General features: G+C 55.5%; 1 protein-coding gene and 1 non-coding gene across 3 annotated transcripts; one reads left to right on the top strand and one right to left on the bottom strand.

The window, feature by feature from the left end:
- Positions 1-6,563: 6,563 nt before the first annotated feature.
- SLC27A4 (solute carrier family 27 member 4) lies at positions 6,564-16,511 on the bottom strand. Of its 2 annotated transcripts, none has more exons than XM_068211392.1 (13): positions 16,356-16,511; positions 13,837-14,003; positions 12,785-13,179; positions 11,935-12,093; positions 11,524-11,593; positions 11,326-11,417; positions 10,685-10,794; positions 10,064-10,273; positions 9,710-9,836; positions 9,383-9,520; positions 9,060-9,224; positions 8,497-8,643; positions 6,564-8,248 (listed from the first exon to the last, which is right to left on the bottom strand). In XM_068211392.1, the coding sequence occupies exons 2-13, from the start codon at positions 13,995-13,997 to the stop codon at positions 8,091-8,093; spliced, it is 1,932 nt and encodes a 643-aa protein (XP_068067493.1). In that variant the 5' UTR covers positions 13,998-14,003; positions 16,356-16,511; the 3' UTR covers positions 6,564-8,090. The 2 variants fall into 2 exon arrangements, with proteins under 2 accessions (XP_068067493.1, XP_068067494.1); XM_068211393.1 differs by lacking the exon at positions 16,356-16,511 and adding an exon at positions 16,194-16,326.
- Positions 16,512-16,576: 65 nt separating this feature from the next.
- Positions 16,577-16,665, top strand: TRNAR-UCU (transfer RNA arginine (anticodon UCU)). The gene is given in 2 exon segments: positions 16,577-16,613; positions 16,630-16,665. It is a non-coding gene; the product is annotated as a tRNA-Arg (tRNA).
- Positions 16,666-16,986: the final 321 nt, after the last annotated feature.

The following is a 16,986-nucleotide window of genomic DNA, read 5'->3' as shown; positions in this document are numbered from 1 at the left end:
CGCCCTCCACGTGCTCAGAACCACACCCAGGGCCCCGTTCGCTCAGAGCACTTGCGCTGCGCAAAGGCAGGAGCTGCAGGCGGGTTTCCCAGCAGCAAAGCTGCTGCAACTCAAGAAGTTCCACCTCAGCGTGGGGAAGAAGCCCTTTACACTGAGGATGGCAGAGCACTGGAACGGGTGTCCAGGGAGGGTGGGGAGTCTCCTCTGCAGACGTTCCAAACCCACCTGGACGTGTTCCTGTGTCACCTGCTCCAGGTGACCCTGCCTTGGCAGAGGAGTCAGACTGAATGCCTCCCAACCCTGCAGTTCCGTGATTCTGTGGTGCCACCCCGCTGCCTCGCAGCTCCCCGGACTGTTGAGGGGGACCACAAACAGCCGGGTGATGCTAAGGACAGCTCCCGTCACCACCGGGAAGATGCAGTTCTGCATCAGCGGTGGCTGTTGAGCATCCCCTCCTGCTCGGGCAGCCCCTGCCAGCCAGCACATCCCCACGGCGCCAGGCACAGCGTTAAACAACGCGGCTCACATCTGTCGCCTGTTTGTTTTCCCCTCCAGTCCCCAGAGAAGGCCCATGTACACAGGCTGAACGCAGCCATGGCGGTGACAGCTGGGCTGTGCTTCTCCCCCACGACATGGAGCTGCACAGGGGCAGCACTGGCAGAAAAGCTGCAGCCTCTTAACCCTCTCTCCACTCAGGAGGGTTTGGGATTAAAAAGTACATGTACCGTGTGCACACATGCACATAGAAAGGTGATAGCTATGCATATACATGATGCATTATGTGTAAGGGGCATAAATTTACACAGACAGATTGCTCTTCGTTTATGCTAACGGGGGTCAGAGTATGCCTAACCCCGGGAGCAGAAGGTGGTGGTGTTTGTAATGGCCTTTTGTTCTCCGAGGAGATCATTCTCTGGGCTGGGCCCCAGGAAAGGCTGGTCCCTCCGGCAGATGAATGCTGCCGTCGCTGCCGGGGTTACGTGATGGCAGAGCCGTGAAGCTGTTGACCATGGTCTTCATCCAAAAATTCCAGCTGGATTTTATATATCTCTAAATCCCAAGGGTTTTGAGTATCTCGGAGATATGGCCCAGGATGGAATTGTATGGAAAACTGGCTGGGGAAAGAAGCCTTCAACAAAAATCTTTACTTCAGAAATGAGTGAAGCATTCTGTGTTCAGAGGATCTAGTAATCCTGATTCCAGATCAGTGTTTGCAGTTATGGTTTTATATGAGCTATTCTTCTTGCTCCCAGAAATCATTTATGAGGCTAAATAAAAGCAGAACTAGCTCCTAAAAGAATCTTGATTCCTGACTCACACAACAAAATGGTGCAGATTTAGTGTTAGCACCTCCCTGGAAAAGCAAAAATAAATTACAAGAAAGGGAGCAGTAATCATAAACACCAATTTGGCTCATTCAAGCATTCAAAGCTGGTTACTGTTAACAACTGCCCTGGACAAAAAGTGACCACATGAGATACAGGGACGTTTTTATGGACATTTTGTGCTTGGGAGAGGAATGAGTCCTGTCTCCATGCTGTGTGCTGAAATCAGAGCACCACAAATTCTCTGGGATATGTTTGGGGAAACTAAGCACACAATCTCCTCAAGAAAACGTACTGCTGCCGTTGTTGAAGGGCTGTAAGCACAGACGGTGCTTGATAAACAGGTCCATAAAACCCGGGTAGCTGTGGCGCTCACTCGGGTCACTGGGGCAGGAGGCTGCTGACCAGGGGCTCCGGCTGCTCCCATTCCCCTCCCGCAAAGCCAACTGCAAAGGGAGCAGGTTGGAAATTGAGCCTGGCAATGAAGAGAGGGCTCATTTCTTTTGTCTCATTCCCATCTTGTGTCTTTTCCCTGCCATTCGCACGCTTTCCCTCTCTCCTTGAGTGCAGAAGGAACATACCTCCATTCCTCCACTGAGGGTTTGTCCTGGAGGAAACGTGTTAGGTCGCCATCACATTCTAGAGGGAAACGTAGTTTATTAATAGAGCAGGGCCTAGCGTTACGAGGAAACACTTTATCAGAGAGCCCCGAACTGACGATTCAATTATTTTTCAATAAAACATCAGGGGAATGCGCAAACAGCTGCTCGCATCCTTCCACACAGCAAGTCAAACTTCAAGGGGAACAATAGCTGGCGAAAGGGAGCCATCGCGGAGGCGGTGACAATGGGTTTCCTTACTCGGGGCTTTGTTTGATTTCCCCGTCTCAGTTTTGAACTCCCTCCGCCGGAGAAAGGCGAGGGGGTAGGACGGGGAGAGAGGGAAGCAAGCAGAGGGGAAGGAGGGTCAGTGGGAGTTAAAGCCTTTTGCAGCCTTTCTCTCCCATTCATGTGGTAATTGGGTGTCAAGCAGAGATCAGTAAGATGGAGCCCGGCCTCTGTGCCCGGGTTAAACTGCAGCAGAAAGAAAGCGGGAGCTGAACCGATGGAGGGCTGAATGTCATTAGGGCGGGAGGAAGCGCCTCTCCCCCGGGAGCCCTTCTGCCGGGGTGCTGGGCTGGGGGGGCCGCTTCCCATTCAGGGCATCCCTGAAAGCGGCCAGACAAAGCGGGAGGGCGTCCGAACAATGCCGCACCCCCGGCTCTGCCTTCAATAGGGAGCTCTAAACAGGCGTTTAACCTTCAGAATAGCTGAAAGTGATACTCAAAGCTGAGGGGGTGGCTCGCCCGCCGCTGTTAGCCTCTTCGTGCGGCCGAGCCGGCGGCCACTTGCATGGCCGGGGGCTGGAGGAAGGCTCTCGCTGCCCTCACTTCCTCAGGCCCCTTGGCACAGCGCTGCGGGAGTGCCGGGCCCCGGGCAGGTCGTGGGAGGTGTCACCTCCAGGGCAGGATCAGGGCACAAATCCTGTCTGGGCTGGCGGGACGCTGGGGGCCCTGCTCCGCACCCTCAAGGATGGGACTAGAGGAAGGCAGGGCTGTAACAAGGAGGGGGATGCGGCACAGTAGGGGTCATATCGCACTTCTCAAGGCTGGGATCATCTGTCGAGGGATCAGGGAAGATCTGGGCAATGACCCACATCCTGAGCAGGAATACATTCTGGACTTGGATAGCATCACCATCGCCTGCAATTCCTGGGGTTGCCAGCCTGTACTGCATGATCTCAACTGCCCAAAGCTCTCTCAGAGCCTGGCCTGCCATGATTTTGTGCCTATGTCTGGATTTTTAATGAACCGGATAAAAGCAGATCAAACCCAAGGTTACTTTGGAAGGTGGGATTTGCCACTGAAATGGGCCAGGCTCAAAAAAAGCAAAGCAGGACCCGTCCCTGCTCCCTGAGCCTCGCTCAGCTGCACAGTACAGACATCCCGTGCTGTCCAGGAGCTCAGCAGCAAACAGCGCTAAGGACGTTCTTTTCCCTTCTGAAGCCTCTCTGCTTTGGGAAGGAAAGCTGCTGTCCCTTCCCTCTCACACAGCATGATGAGATCTTCACAGACCATCATTTTGGTGGAATTCGTGGCCACACAGTCCCTTCAAACTGGAGAGGGAGAACCCACTCCTGGCCCTGCTCCTGGTTACACTGGAACCACTCAGGGGAAACAAGTATTTCCATTTCTAAAGAGTGCACCAAAGGATAGTCTCTTCTTTAGTCCAGAATATTTCCCTGTCACTGCTTAAAGGCAAAGCCAGCTCCCCAGCGTGCAGAGGAGCAGGCGGCTGTCATTGTTTGGGAAGGCTCTGGCACACCAAGAGTGGCAGGAGGAGGCTGGAGAGATGCAGTGTTAAACACTGTCACAGACTTTCTCAGCAGCAGAAATTAATTTCGCCCAGAAAGGTTCTGAGCAACTTGCGAAAACCCCATGTGCATTAAGGCTAAAATACACTCCAGTTTTGCACACTAAGCATGGCCTGACTGGGCTGGACCTAGAGCAAACCAGAAAAAAAGGTGCCGCATTTTTTTCTTGATATATTGTCACTGTCCAGGACACAGGGTCTGGGAGAAGCGGTCATCTCCATGGGGAAGAGTACATTTGGTTTGTAAAGCTCTTTGGCTTTGCTTAAATTAGCAGTTTGATAATAACCCTGGAAAGGATTTTAATGTTTTCTTAACCTCATGCAAACAGAATTTTAAGTGTTTTAATTAAAACAGAACAATGTCTCCTACTTTATGTATAGGACTTTTATCTACATGCAGCTGTTGAGCCAGACTAGTGCATTGATCAAAGGGAAGGGATGTCTCACAAGATGTCTCTAATCATAGAGTATTCAATTAGCCTCTTCCTTAAAACTGTACAAATAAAAAGATATTTTAAAAAATCAGACTATGATTAAACACTGGCTACTTCATTCCAAATACCTCTCTGCTGGAAGTGTTGTGTCTCAGCATTGATCCCAGGCTCAGCACCACACCTGCACTTGTATTTCTGGGCCAAGAGCTGCAGGGACACTTGCACATAAACTTCATTTCTCCAGAGGAGCTGTGACTTTAGAAAGGCACCAGGATTTCAACTCCAAGCTGACAGCCAGCGGAAGACCTCTAATTGGTGTAGCTGGGTGTTTCAGGGAATCTTGAAGCACTGCCAAGTTCAACACAACCCTCCTCAGTCAGGACAAACACAGCGCCAATGGTGAATGGTCCCCAGGCACCAGATCTCCAGAGGGGACCAACCCCCCCACACCAGCCTCACTGCACAGGGGGGCTCCCTTGAGCATAACTCAGAGCTATGAACACCCCTCCCTGGGGCTCCCCTCTCCCTAGGAAATCCTCTGGCACAGAGGTGTGTGTGGCACGTGCACGCCCCAGCCCTCTGGCACAGCCCTGCAGGTCTCCGCTATCAACGGGCTGTGTACCAGAGCCCTTTGTGATGTCTGTCGAGATCTTTCCCAGTGACTCAGCACCTTCCATCTCCCCAGAGCAGGAGCTCTCACCTCGGGGGGGCCTCATCCTGCTCCTCTTGCCTGAATTGTGCACCTCCCCCTCCTCACAGCCAGCCCAAAATACAGGGTTTGGGGTGAGCTCCCCGCTATGCTCCAGCCAGGGCCCAGCTCCTGACTTGTGTTGGCACCAGCAAGGGCTACATCCTGCTCCTCTCACAGGCCTATAATTCCCATCCATCTCCGAAACCCAACAACTCAAACCAGTCTCCATTTCTATGGGCTCACTAGCAACCAAGTAACAGCCATATTTCCATAAGCTTCCAAAGCTATTCACATCTGCATTTTACAGGCAGTGCCCTGAATGTGTAATTTCCTTGGTGGGCTTTTTTAACCTACCCTGCTCTCAGACAGACTGAAGCACAGTGCTGAGTTTTGCCCTGCAACCCCTCTTTCTTCAGCACAGCCATCTCCTGCAGGGAGGGAGTAAAGTCCCCCTGTATCCTCCTTTACTACTCCAAACCACCCATCTCCAGATGACCACCCCCAGGTCTGACTTCAGGGCGGCCAAGCTTCTCCTCATTGCCTTTAGCAGAAGGCTGGATGAGGCCCAGTGGTTCAGACGGCTGCCCACCACCCACCTGGCACAGCTCGGTGACCTCGCTGCTGCCCAAGTCTCAGTCAGGCACAGTATCCAGCCAGGAGCCTGAGCCCCCTGGACACCAGTGCCTGGGACTGCCACTGGCCTCACACCCAGCACCGTTATCTGTATCTGAAACTTCCCCTCCCCGCTGCGTGGGTACCCCCCCGCTCCAACATCCCACACTTCCAGGGCTCTGAGCAGCACACGAGGGCTGTGAAAGCCCCGGGAGCGTGTCCCCCGAGGGGAGGCGTTTGCCGAGCCCAGCCTGCCCTCCTCTGGTGGCTGCGAGCGGAACAGGGCACACAGGTGGGAGCAAAGCACCTGCAGAGGCACCACTGCTGCACTCCCTGCACCAGCTCCCCGGCCCCTAACTGTGACCCTCCCGGGCAAAGCCACGCTGTTTGAGGGCTGAGCCCCCCGGGCTGTAGGGCTCTGAGTGTCCAGGGGACTGAAAATCTAAAATCAAAGCCTTCAGCTTAGAGATGCTGGAGAAGACACAATTTGAACATGTCTAAATGTGAAGTTGATATGGAAAGGATGTAAAATTTCCAACACTTTTCTTACAGTGTGCTTCACCAGGCAACACATTTCACTCAGGCTCAGGGAAGACATTTGTCCCTGGCAGCCCCATACCAAGAAGGAGCCAGGGTCTTCTATCACCAGGGTTGAATGCAGAAGGTGTAAAAGATGGTTCTGGCAGCAAGGGAAGTGGAATGGCTACCAAAAAACTTGTCTGCAAGAGCAGAAATGAGCTGGGAAGTTCAGCATGGACAAACAGAGAGAAGCAGCAGGAAGAGGAAATAGAGAACAGGAAAGGGGTGGAAGAGCCACATGTCCAAGGGTAAACAGGGAGAACTGGGCCAGAACAAATTGGGATGGCAATGCTGAGGACAGAACAAGGAAAAATGGGGTGTGGAAATCAGTGGAGGAAACTGGGGAAGGTCTGATCAACATGTTGTGTTCACACAGTCATTAAACCCAGCAGCAAGGGGCTTGTTCCCCCTGCTCTAAGATGCTCTGGTGTGGCAGTTCCTAAACCAGCAAAGTCCCCCACCTTCCCTCACAAAGCAGGACTGTACAAGGAAGAGGTAGAAAACACCAGCATAGACCCATACTTGTGTTTAATTGTGAGACCAGGACGGACTGAGGCAGGCAGGTACGTTGGTGTGGAAGCACAGCTAGAAGAGCAGACACACCCTCCCCTCACAAAAGACAGATGTCATTTTAAGGAGTAACCCTGCTAAAAGCATAAAAACAAATTATTAAAAAAAAAAAAAAAAACAAAAAGCAACCCAACCCAGAGTTTTCTCTGGAAGAGAAATTTCTGCTTGTTTTCCGAGGACTGGAATCAAACATCGCAGCTGAGGCTGTTTCATATCAGACACAACATGGGGAATTCACATAGCACAAGTCAGGTATTTCACAGAGACATTTCAGTTCAGGGCCCTGCTTTGGTGCTGGAGACAGGGAGGGCTCTTTTGGGAAGGGATGCAGAGCACATGAAGTCAGGCTCTCACAGAGGCCACCCTCCAGAGGATGTTCTCTCCCCTGGCAAGTTACCTCCTGAGTACATCTAAGCAAAGGCAAACTCGGCCCTTCTTCCCACTCTCCCACTTGCTTTTGGCAAGGAAGAAGGTCCATAAAACAATGCTGCATCCACAAAAGATGGAAGTAAAAGACCCAGAGAAGTGTCCACAAGATAGTGGGATTTTTCATGTCCTCCACCATGGAGCAAGGCCACAAGGACATTTACAGTTGCACCCACGCTGGAAGAGGAGAATCACTCCCAGATGAGCATCCCACCTCCCTGCGAGAGAAAAGGATTCTCCAAGAGAGGACAGGTCTGGGCTATCCCTCCACCTACTGCACAAACCCGAGACACATTCAAAAGTACGGACAATAAATTAAGATTGAAAAAAAAAAAAAACTCAGCGTGTATTTTATATATATATATATGTATACACACACACACACACACATATATATATATATAGATATAGATATAATGTGCGTGTATCTGTGAAAAATAGAAATGTCATCCCCAGGAGAGAGATGGCATGGCAGAAACACACATCTGTCCCCCTCCTGAGCCCAACACTACCCTGCTCCCCCGATTCACAGCAGACACACAACACCAGCAGGGCCAAGCAGAGGGAAGGGGTTGCGCCTGGCACCCACCTTCCCTCTGCCAAGTGGGTCCCTGTGCCAAGAAGAAGCTGGCTGCTTGGTAGCGAAGTGGGGAAGAGCCCAGCACCGGCCCCTTCATGGCTTTCACAAGGAAGGGTTGCTGCAGGCAGGAAAAGGTAGGGAAAGACAAGAAAAGCAAAGTGGAAAGGCAGAGGCACCCTACCCCTCCTCAACTGGCCATGGCCCTGCCCCTCTCATGGCATGGGACCACCACCACTGTATCAAGCAGAAAATAAAGCCATAATGAGTCAATGCTTTGGTATGTGACCATCCCTTTCCCCTCAATCCCCTCTGTGTTCCTCCCAAACCCAAATCTGTAAAATTTGTCAAATAAAATCTCTAGCGTGCCTTTTATATCAATCTGTGAACCTTTCCTTCCCCAGTGCCTGCCTTGCCCCCTCTCCCCAGCAGGATTTGGGAGGTGCCTGGTTTGAGCCCCACCAGTTACAGCTTCTGGTCTCCTGACTGGATTCTGTTGAATGCTGCCTGGTCCAGTGGCAGGTAACAGCCTTGCCTGGTGTCCAGAAAATACAACCTGTCCTTCACCAGCGCGGGGTCAAAGCCCTGCTTCCGCAGCTCCATCTTCTGGAACTTGTAAGTGCCTGAAATGGGGATAGAAGAAGGAGTAAGGGCTCACTAGTTACGCACTCTTCCATCCCCACCACACCTGTGTTGCCCCAGACCCAGCCTTACATCCCCATGCCTCAAAACCACCTGAGGAACTGGCCACGGGCTCCATGGGGCAGAGAGGCTTGATCCCTACCCTACAGAATGATCTCTGTAAGCAGGTTTTCCCCTCCCAGGCTCCCCCAGCTCAATGTCCAGTGTGAGCATGCATGCCATGGCTCACTTGTCTTGGAGACTTCGTGCAGGAACCGCAGGAAGACGGGACGTGCATACAGTGGCAGGGCCTTTTTCAGCTTGCTGGAAAAGTCTTCTAGGTCACAGGAGTTCTCTGGGTCGGCGATGGCTGCCATTCCTGCCCTCCCTTCAACGCCTAAGAGCAGAGAATGAAGGACGCTCAGACACACTGTCCCTGTAGCATCATCTCCCCTCTGCCCTGCACCAGCAAGACCCTGCTTTGTACTGAAGCCCTGGCATGTCCAGCTGTGTCACTGCTGTGTCATCACCCTGTGGCCAGGGCTACCGGTGACACCCTGCAGTCACAGTCATGGCCAGAGACGACACAGGGTCCTTACAAACCAGCCAGAATCAGACCAAAGCTTGAGAGAGTGAGGAAACTCTCTGGTTCCTGCTAGCCACACATCTTGTGGCCTCTTCCCAGCTCATCCACAGGGAGCCTCAGCCTACCCTCTTGTCAGGACACATCCATCTGGACATGCAGGACATGTTCATACTCAAGTGTTGGAGGCCTGCTTGCCTCTCCTGATTGTCCATTTCCCTCTCAGCTACCTGGGACCTCCACACCATAAACCACCACGTCTGTCAGGTTGAGGATGCGGCTCAGTGTTCCCTCCACCTCCGTGGTGGAGACATTCTCCCCTTTCCATCGGAAGGTGTCCCCGGTGCGGTCTCGGAAATACATGTAGCCATACTTGTCCATCACCAGGACATCCCCTATTGGAAAGCAATGAATGGGCAAAAACATGAGGTGTTGGCTAGGAGCAACCCTGGAGCATCTCAGGGCAGTGCTGCTACCCTGGAAGAGTCCCCACTCCCACATAGGTGCCTTTCTCCTTCACTCCCAGCAGACAGAGGGGTCCTGCTGGCCTCACCTGTGAGATAGGCAGCGTCCCCTTTTGTAAACACGTCCCTGGCAATTTTCTTGTTGGTGGCCGACTGATTCAGGTAACCATCGAAGTGCTGCAGGGGATTGCTCCTGACAATGCGACCCACCAGCTGCCCTGGCTCCCCTGAAGTGAGAAGAGGGGATGAAGGGGGGAAACACCACCACCCCCAGTCCCCCAAGCAAAAAGGGTGTCTAATGGGGCTGGTGTGGTTTAACTGAGCAGAGACAAATCCAGGGAAATTATCCTGAGGTAACGTGAAACACTCACACTCATACTGGGCTGAGGAGATTTTATCCCTGCAGTCGTCCTCACCTGGTTTGCAGCTGATACAGACACCATCCGGTCCCCGGATCAGCTCCATAGTGTCTTCATCTACCTTCACCAAACCAATGGGGTGCACACCTGGTAGGATCCTGCTGTTGAAGCCACATGACCCAACCTAGAACAGAAAGAGCTCAGAGCTGTGGATAGCAAGGACATTTGTCCCACCTGAACCCACCGCTCACACACTCCCAGGATACCACAGAGGTGGCACCACACAACAGCCAAAACCCCTCTGGGTGTATGGCAACCCGTGCCAAGGAGCAGACAGCCCATTTGGGTTTCCAACCCTGCCCAGGCCAGCTGTCACCCTTTGGGACACAAGGGAGGATTGTGGGGCCTTACGTTGCCGTCAAAGTTTCCCAGGCTGCAGTTGCACTCGGTGGCCCCGTAGAACTCGGCCACCTGGCTGATGCCAAAGCGGGCCATGAACTCCCTCCAGATGGAGGCCCGCAGCCCATTGCCCACGGCCATGCGCACCCGGTGCTGCCGCTCCGTGTCCTGGTATGGCTGGTTCAGCAGGTAGCGGCAGATCTCCCCGATGTACTGCACGATCTGGGAGCAACAGAGAGGAAAGACTCACTAGGACCTCTGTGCCAGGCCCTGGGTTCTCTGAGGCTGCTTCAGGGCAGGAAGGGACAGCACAACACACCCAAAGTTTGCTAAAGAGGCCGCAGTAAAAAAGAGAAGTTCTGCTAACTCATCCAGCCTGTCCCTCCCTGGTTAACCCACCTCTCCAGGCTGTGAAACCCATCCACTATCTCCTGGCTAATACTGGAATGTGAGGAGGACACGTGAAGCTACCAGCCCAGGTGGGAATGACACAGCCCCACCACCCTGAAAGGTGGTTTGGACAGACAGAACCGGTCCAGGTGTCCCTCACTTCCAGCAGCACAGACCTCCTGGGACACAGACCCCCAGGCTTCACTGCCCACTCCCCGCTGGCCCCTTGCCTCACGGCCTCACCGTGCAGTTGTATTTCACACAGTCCTCCCAAAAGTGTGAGGCCGAGAACTTCTTGCGGATGACAACCGTCATGCCCTGCAGCAGGCACTGCCCAATCCCCACGATGTTCCCTGCAGAGAAGCAGCCAGGAAAGCCCTCAGTCCCCAAACACCTCCAGCCCAGCCCACCCACGGAAAGAACTGGCAGGGCAAGGCAGAGGCCATGGCTGGCTCACAGCAGTGGGGGTTCACCCAGCCAAAGTCCCCAGGACCACAGGCACAAGGGAGAAGACACATGGCAGTAACATGTAGGGCAGCACTTTGCACCTAAACATCCCAGCATGTCTCAGCCAGGCAGGCAGGCACTGCTTCCCCTTCCCCTAGACTTTCCCCCCTTACTTTCCACAGGAAGCAGCAAGAAGTAACAGGTATTCCAAAACCAGGGTAGGATAACACCCTCCCCACACACTCCCTGCTCCAAATGTCAGCCAGATCGATTCTTGGCTTCCAGGGGAAAAGCAGAAAAAGCCTCAGTCACACACTGCAAGCAGCAGTCTCATCCTCCTTGACATGGAGATCACAGCCACACCAGCCTCCAGCCTGAGCCCTGGGCTTGGCTGAGGGAAGAGTCAGTCCCAGGATGCTCTGTATGGCACATGTTACCTGCAGCATGGTAGAGCGGGAGGCAGTCGTACATCACATCATCGGACCTCATCCGAAAACCGTAAAAAACTAAGCTGGACATGCGGAAGTACCTGAGGGGAGGGTGAAAAGGCATGTCAGGAGCAGGGTCAGGGGTGCTGTGCTAGGAGAGGGCAGAGCTCAGCCCCATCCTCCCTGAGCCCCTGTCCACAGCCTTACCGGCAGTTCACCACAATGGCAGCCTTGGGCAGCCCCGTCGTGCCAGAGGTGTAGATGTAGAAGAGTTTATCTGGGGAGCAATGAGGAGACAGGGTCACATTCCCAATCTAGGAGCTGGCTGAACCAGGAGAGGGGGACAAGCAAAATTTAAACACTCTACTCTTGCCAGCTGAGCCAAAACTCTCATGTAACAGCTCCAAGAACATGGGATCACCCCGGGGCAGATCAGGTTTGTTGGACACACGGAGGGTACGACAGGATACTGCTCCACACAGGGCTGGGCTTCCAACACTGGAGTAAGACCCATCCCAAATACCCCCTGCCAGCATCCCCAGCAGTCTTGCCAGAGTTGTAACCAGCTGACCCTGAAGATCACCACCACATTTCTGGCCCCAAGAGCTGACCACATACCAAGAAAGCCCTTATCAGGGGGAGATGGCTGGTGTCGCTGGGCCGTCTGCAGGAGGGGGTCCAGGTGTTTTGCACCAGGAAGCACGGATTTAGGATTTTCTTCCCCAGACCAGAAGAGATGGATGGATTTATCCAGGGAGGGCTGCACTTCTTGCATTGCTGAGAAAGTAAAGAAGGGAGCTGGAGAAAAGCAGCAGGGTGGCTACAGCACAGAGACTCCCTGTCCTCCCAGACAGCCTGAGGGACACCCTGCCCCAGGTAGCAGTACCCCCACTGTGCTCGGCAGAGTCCCCAGAGGGCTCACAGCCATCCCAAGCAGATGTTGTTCCCATGATTAACAGATGCTGGGGCCACAGCCCAGACCTCTTCAGGGACCAGAAGATCCTGTTTTCCACCTTTCCCCATCCAAAACCTCTTTGGTGCCAAGAGGTCTGTTGACACCATCAACCTCAGAGGTGTGGGCTGAAGCACACAAGGAACTGGAGCCAAGGTGCTGCAAGGATGTAGCAACAGCCATGGAGAGCAAGGGGAGGTTCCTCCTGTGCAGTGGGGCAGGCCCAGTCCAACCCAGATCTCCACGCTGGGAATGGACTTGGGAGGTATAAGGAAGGATCCTCATACCCAGGCTGACCTGCTTGGGAGGCAGACTTCACTCCAGATCCTGCCCAGTGTCCAAAGGAATCAAAACCAAAACAAAAACCAAACACAAATCTAATTCCTGGATGATTCAACTGTCAATTCTCTTCCAGATCTCTGTTCTGTGGTGGGCAGGAAAGGAACACTGAACCCACTGAGTAGACACACCTCCCTCCAGTCCAAAGCACTCCCAAAACATCTGCCAGCCCCTCACCTTCCATCATTTCCACCCCAAAAACCACAGCTTTGGAGCTGGAGATGGCGATGCAGTGCAGCAAGGCATCCAAGCGCAGGTGGGAATTCACGAGGGCCGTCTCCACCCCGATCTTGGCCAGGCCGAGCCACAGCCCCACGTACTGATTGCGGGACTCCATGAAAAGCGCCACCACGTCACCCGAGCGGAAGCCTTGGCTGTAGAAGAAATTGGCCACCTGGTTGGAGTACTCGTCCAGTTGACGGAAGGTCCAGCTCTCGCCTGTGCCTTGGAAGATCAGTGCTGTCTTCTCTGAATACTTCCTTGCGGTCTTCTGGAAGATTTTGGCGATTGTGTTCTTCTCCCTCACGTGCCTCCATACCTGCCACTTCACCCGCAACAGGACCAGCCCCGTGCTGCCAAAGGAAGGGGAGCAAGAGGGCAGCTGCTCAGTGACTCCTGCAAAACCACTTCCTCCAGCAAAGCCAGCACAGCACAAGGACCCTCCGAGGAGCTGCAACAGTCCAGCACTTATACCAGATCCCACATGAGGTCAGCAGCAGCTCTGCGTGCTCCCCTGAGCAGTGTGCACATAGGCAGAACACATCTGCAGAGATGCTCATAGCCAGGGATGGATGGAGGCCAGGGAGAGATGTGTTTTGGAAGTCTGCAGACAGGGATGTCCCCGATCAAAGGGGCATTTTTGAGCCTCGACTTCTCTCCTTCTCTACCACCACTCCCTCCCCCCATATCCTTGCCAGGAGCTGGCACAGCCTGATACTAACTCAGAACAAACCCTGCACAGGAGCCTGGTGCTACGCCAGCAGCTTTAGGGACAGGGTGAAGTACAAGGACAGTCAATAGGCTTTGAGCTCAGCTGAAATCTATCCTTCTTGGGAAAAGTTTGCCCGAGAGTTTGGAGTCACCCGGACACGGCAGAGGGAGATCTCCTTCCAGCCAGGCCAGGTGCCAGCAGAAACCCAGGCTGTGCAAGGAGTCACACATACACATACACCAAGGCAGAGCAGAGGGCCAGGGGTGGATGGCTGGACCATCCCAGCCAGAACACCTACCTGAAGTCCCTTGGTATTGTCTTGAGGAATACGAGGAAGAAGTCCCATCCACCGGATGCCAGGTAGAAGATGAAGAGAGCAGGGATGGCCTGGGCCCAGGACAGTTCCAGAGTGACCCTCAAGAACAGCAGCACAGCTGCAAAAGCAGCCAAACGCAGCATCGTGGCCTGCAGGGAGAGAGAAACCACAGCCATCAACCCACGCACACTAGACCTGGTGTTAAAAATCCCATGGGCGTGGGATGCCTGAGCAGCCCCGTTTCCTGGATGAGGTCCCTGAGTCATCAGTCCTCCTGGCAGTGAGGATGTAACCCAGCAGCCCAGAGCTCCCAGAGATGTAACTTTATCTGACCCTGGAGATGGCCTCCAATTGAGCCATCAGCACGGCATTGCTTGGTGCAAGCCGAGAGCCCGGCCATTCCCACCTGGGGAGCCACATCCTGCACACCAGCCAGGGGTCTGGCCACGCCCCAGCAATATGAGATGCAGGATAAAGTCACTTCCATGGATGTGTGAGCTACGTCATGGCAGGAGACCATGTACAGATGATTGGACACCTCCACTCTACTCCAGAATCCCTCTGTCCTTAAAATCCAGAGTCTCCCAGGCCCCGAGCATGAGCTCTCCTGCATGCCTGGCTCCAGGACAGCCATCACAGCTGTTGGAAGAGCACAGCTTCACGTGCTTCACGACACAGCTCAGACAGGATCAGGGACAGGAAACTCAGTTCTTTGAGCTCTGCTTGTGTTTGCAAACCCTCGTGTTGGCGGGCAGATTCCTGGCCTGTGTAGGCTGGAGACACTGCCAGAGTAGGTCAGGGATGAGGCAAGGCTGGAGTGGGCAGAACAAGGGCTGTCACTGCTGCCAGGAGTGCCCAGGCCCCTGTCCCATTCCCTGGGGACAGTGACTCTGTCTCTGGTACTTGTCCCTCCAAAACAGCATCTCTGTCCCCATCCCAGACACACCCCAGAAGTAGCTCTGAGACTCAGAGATGGTGATCTAGCAATGGTTCTTTTCAGCCAACAGCGCTGGGAGGAGGAAAATGACAGAGGTGACCCTCACAGCTCCGAGATAAAACTGGCCCTTCCTGGCATGGACATAGGCCAAAGAGGAAGGAAACATTCGCATCATTTCCCTCTTGAAGATTGATTCCCTGCTCTGAAGCTGGAAGCCCTGCATGGGCTCTTCTACAATTGGTGGGGCTGGGAGCCACACTTGTGGCTTTCCCTCTGCTCTGCGCAGTCCTCCCAGATCCAAGGAGCTTCTGTGGATTTGATACCACATGCTGGCAGGGTGGGAGCCAAGGCAGTGCCACACGGTCACATGTCTTGTTCGTTGGCTGTCCCACCTCTGAGTGGTGCCAGCAGCAGAGCACAAGATGCCACTCCCAGGTGGAAACCTGGAGACCTTTTCCCACTCATAGCCTTTACCCCGAGATTCCCCCTTGTGCCAGTGACCTCTGAACACTCCCCACCAAACATGTGATGGTCTCCCAGACGTGATGTCCCACAACACTGTCCCTCTGCCTTTATGCAGGGCAGGACTCACTGTGTTTTTGCTTGGGAGCCTCTCTCTGCATTTAAACAGGGCAACTTTTAGATCACCATCTACTGTGCCTCAGCCGGGACCTGGGCCCTCCGTTACAGCCTCACACCAGCCAGATGTGGAGAGGCAGCAGCGGGGGAGCCCCACTCTGTGTGGGCTGCAAGGTGCTTAATCTCCCGCTTGAAGGCAAGGCAGGCTCAGGCAAGCCCCTGTCATCCTCTGCTCATATCTCCACCTCACTCCGGCATACCGGTGCCTCCTACGGAGATAACCGGGGAGAGATTCCCGAGAGATACCCGGTGTGTCGCTGCCAGAGACCTCCAGCCCTGTGTTACAGATTCAGGTCTTGTCCAGCTGCATCAGCACAGAGGAAACGAAGCCATGCCTGCAGCTCACAGCCGGCAGGCACCGAGGCAAAGCGCGGGGATCCACCCGGGGAGCACCGAGCCCGAGGAGCGGGTCCCAGGGGGGACCGCGGGCAGGTGGCCGGGCTGTGAGAAAGCCCAGCGCCAATGGCACCCGGGGGGCACCTGTGCCCCACCTGCCCGGGGCAGGGACCCCCGCCTCACCCTCCTGAGGACCCCAGCAGGGAGGTCGAGCAGCGCTGCCCAGCCCCATCACACGAGGCAGAAAGACCGGGAGGGCCCCGCACCGGGATGCAGCCAGGCCCCGCCACCCGGCCCCGCCAGGCCCCGGAAGCGCCCGGGCACCGCCGCTCTCGGCGGGGCGAGGGCCCGTGGCGCGCTCGTGGGGAGACCAGGGGACGGGGGGATCCCGGCGCTTGCCACGGTGCCCCACGAGGAGCCCCGGTACCTCATGCGGAGACCGGCGGAGCAGAGGGACCCTGAGGCCGCCCGTAGGGCCGCGGCGCCTGATGGGGAGCCCGCGGGGCCGCCCGCGGGGAGGGAGCGCGGCCGCCGCCGCGGCGCCGGGGGCTGACGGACCGGGATGGGGAGGATGGTGCCACGCTCTTACCGGACTCCGGGGCGTCCGCTGGGGCCCGGCCACCTGCACCGGGAGCGGGGCCCGCCCGGCTCTGCGGCAGGGGCGGGGAGGGGCGGGCAGCGCGGGCCGCCGGGAGCTGTAGTCCCGCCCGGTGCACCGGCCCGGCCCCGCGGTGACGGACGCAGTGCCGGGAAACGGTGGCGCGGGCGGGGCGCGGGCAAGAGGCGGCGAGGGCGGCGCGGCAGAGCGAGGGCTCTGTGGCGCAATGGATAGCGCATTGGACTTCTAGCGTGTGACGGGAGTCATTCAAAGGTTGTGGGTTCGAGTCCCACCAGAGTCGCATTTTGCCGCCGGGGAGCGGCGATGGCTCTCGGGGCTCCGCGGCTGCACCGGGCCGGGGGGACCCGCGGCCGCCCCCGGGCGCTGCCGCCGCGCAGGGTCCGCCCGTCTTCCCGAGAGCGCGGAGGGCCGGGTTCCGTTTTGGGAGCGGGGTCAGGGGCGGCCCGGGCACCGCAGAAAAACCCGGCCCCACCGGGGAGCGTACCCAGGGATCCGTCCCAGCACTTCAGGAGTTAACTGTTACCGCGTCCCAGCACGGCCCCGCAGTACGGGCGTGGTGGAGCTGCCACTCGCCCACAGCGAATATATCCTCTCCAAAAAA

Source organism: Anomalospiza imberbis, chromosome 21 (assembly GCF_031753505.1).
Source record: "Anomalospiza imberbis isolate Cuckoo-Finch-1a 21T00152 chromosome 21, ASM3175350v1, whole genome shotgun sequence".
Lineage (NCBI taxonomy): Eukaryota > Metazoa > Chordata > Aves > Passeriformes > Viduidae > Anomalospiza > Anomalospiza imberbis.
The sequence above is the reverse complement of the archived record's forward strand: the minus strand, read 5'-3'. Positions and strand labels throughout refer to the sequence as shown.

Coding starts and splice junctions, on each gene's coding strand:
- SLC27A4 (XM_068211392.1), bottom strand. CDS start 13,997: ATGCTGCGTTTGGCTGCTTTTGCAGCTGTGCTGCTGTTCTTGAGGGTC. Junction 13,180..13,836: donor ACAATACCAAGGGACTTCAG/GTAGGTGTTCTG, acceptor TTCCTTTGGCAG/CACGGGGCTGGTCCTGTTGC. Junction 9,521..9,709: donor CTGTATCAGCTGCAAACCAG/GTGAGGACGACT, acceptor TTCTCACTTCAG/GGGAGCCAGGGCAGCTGGTG.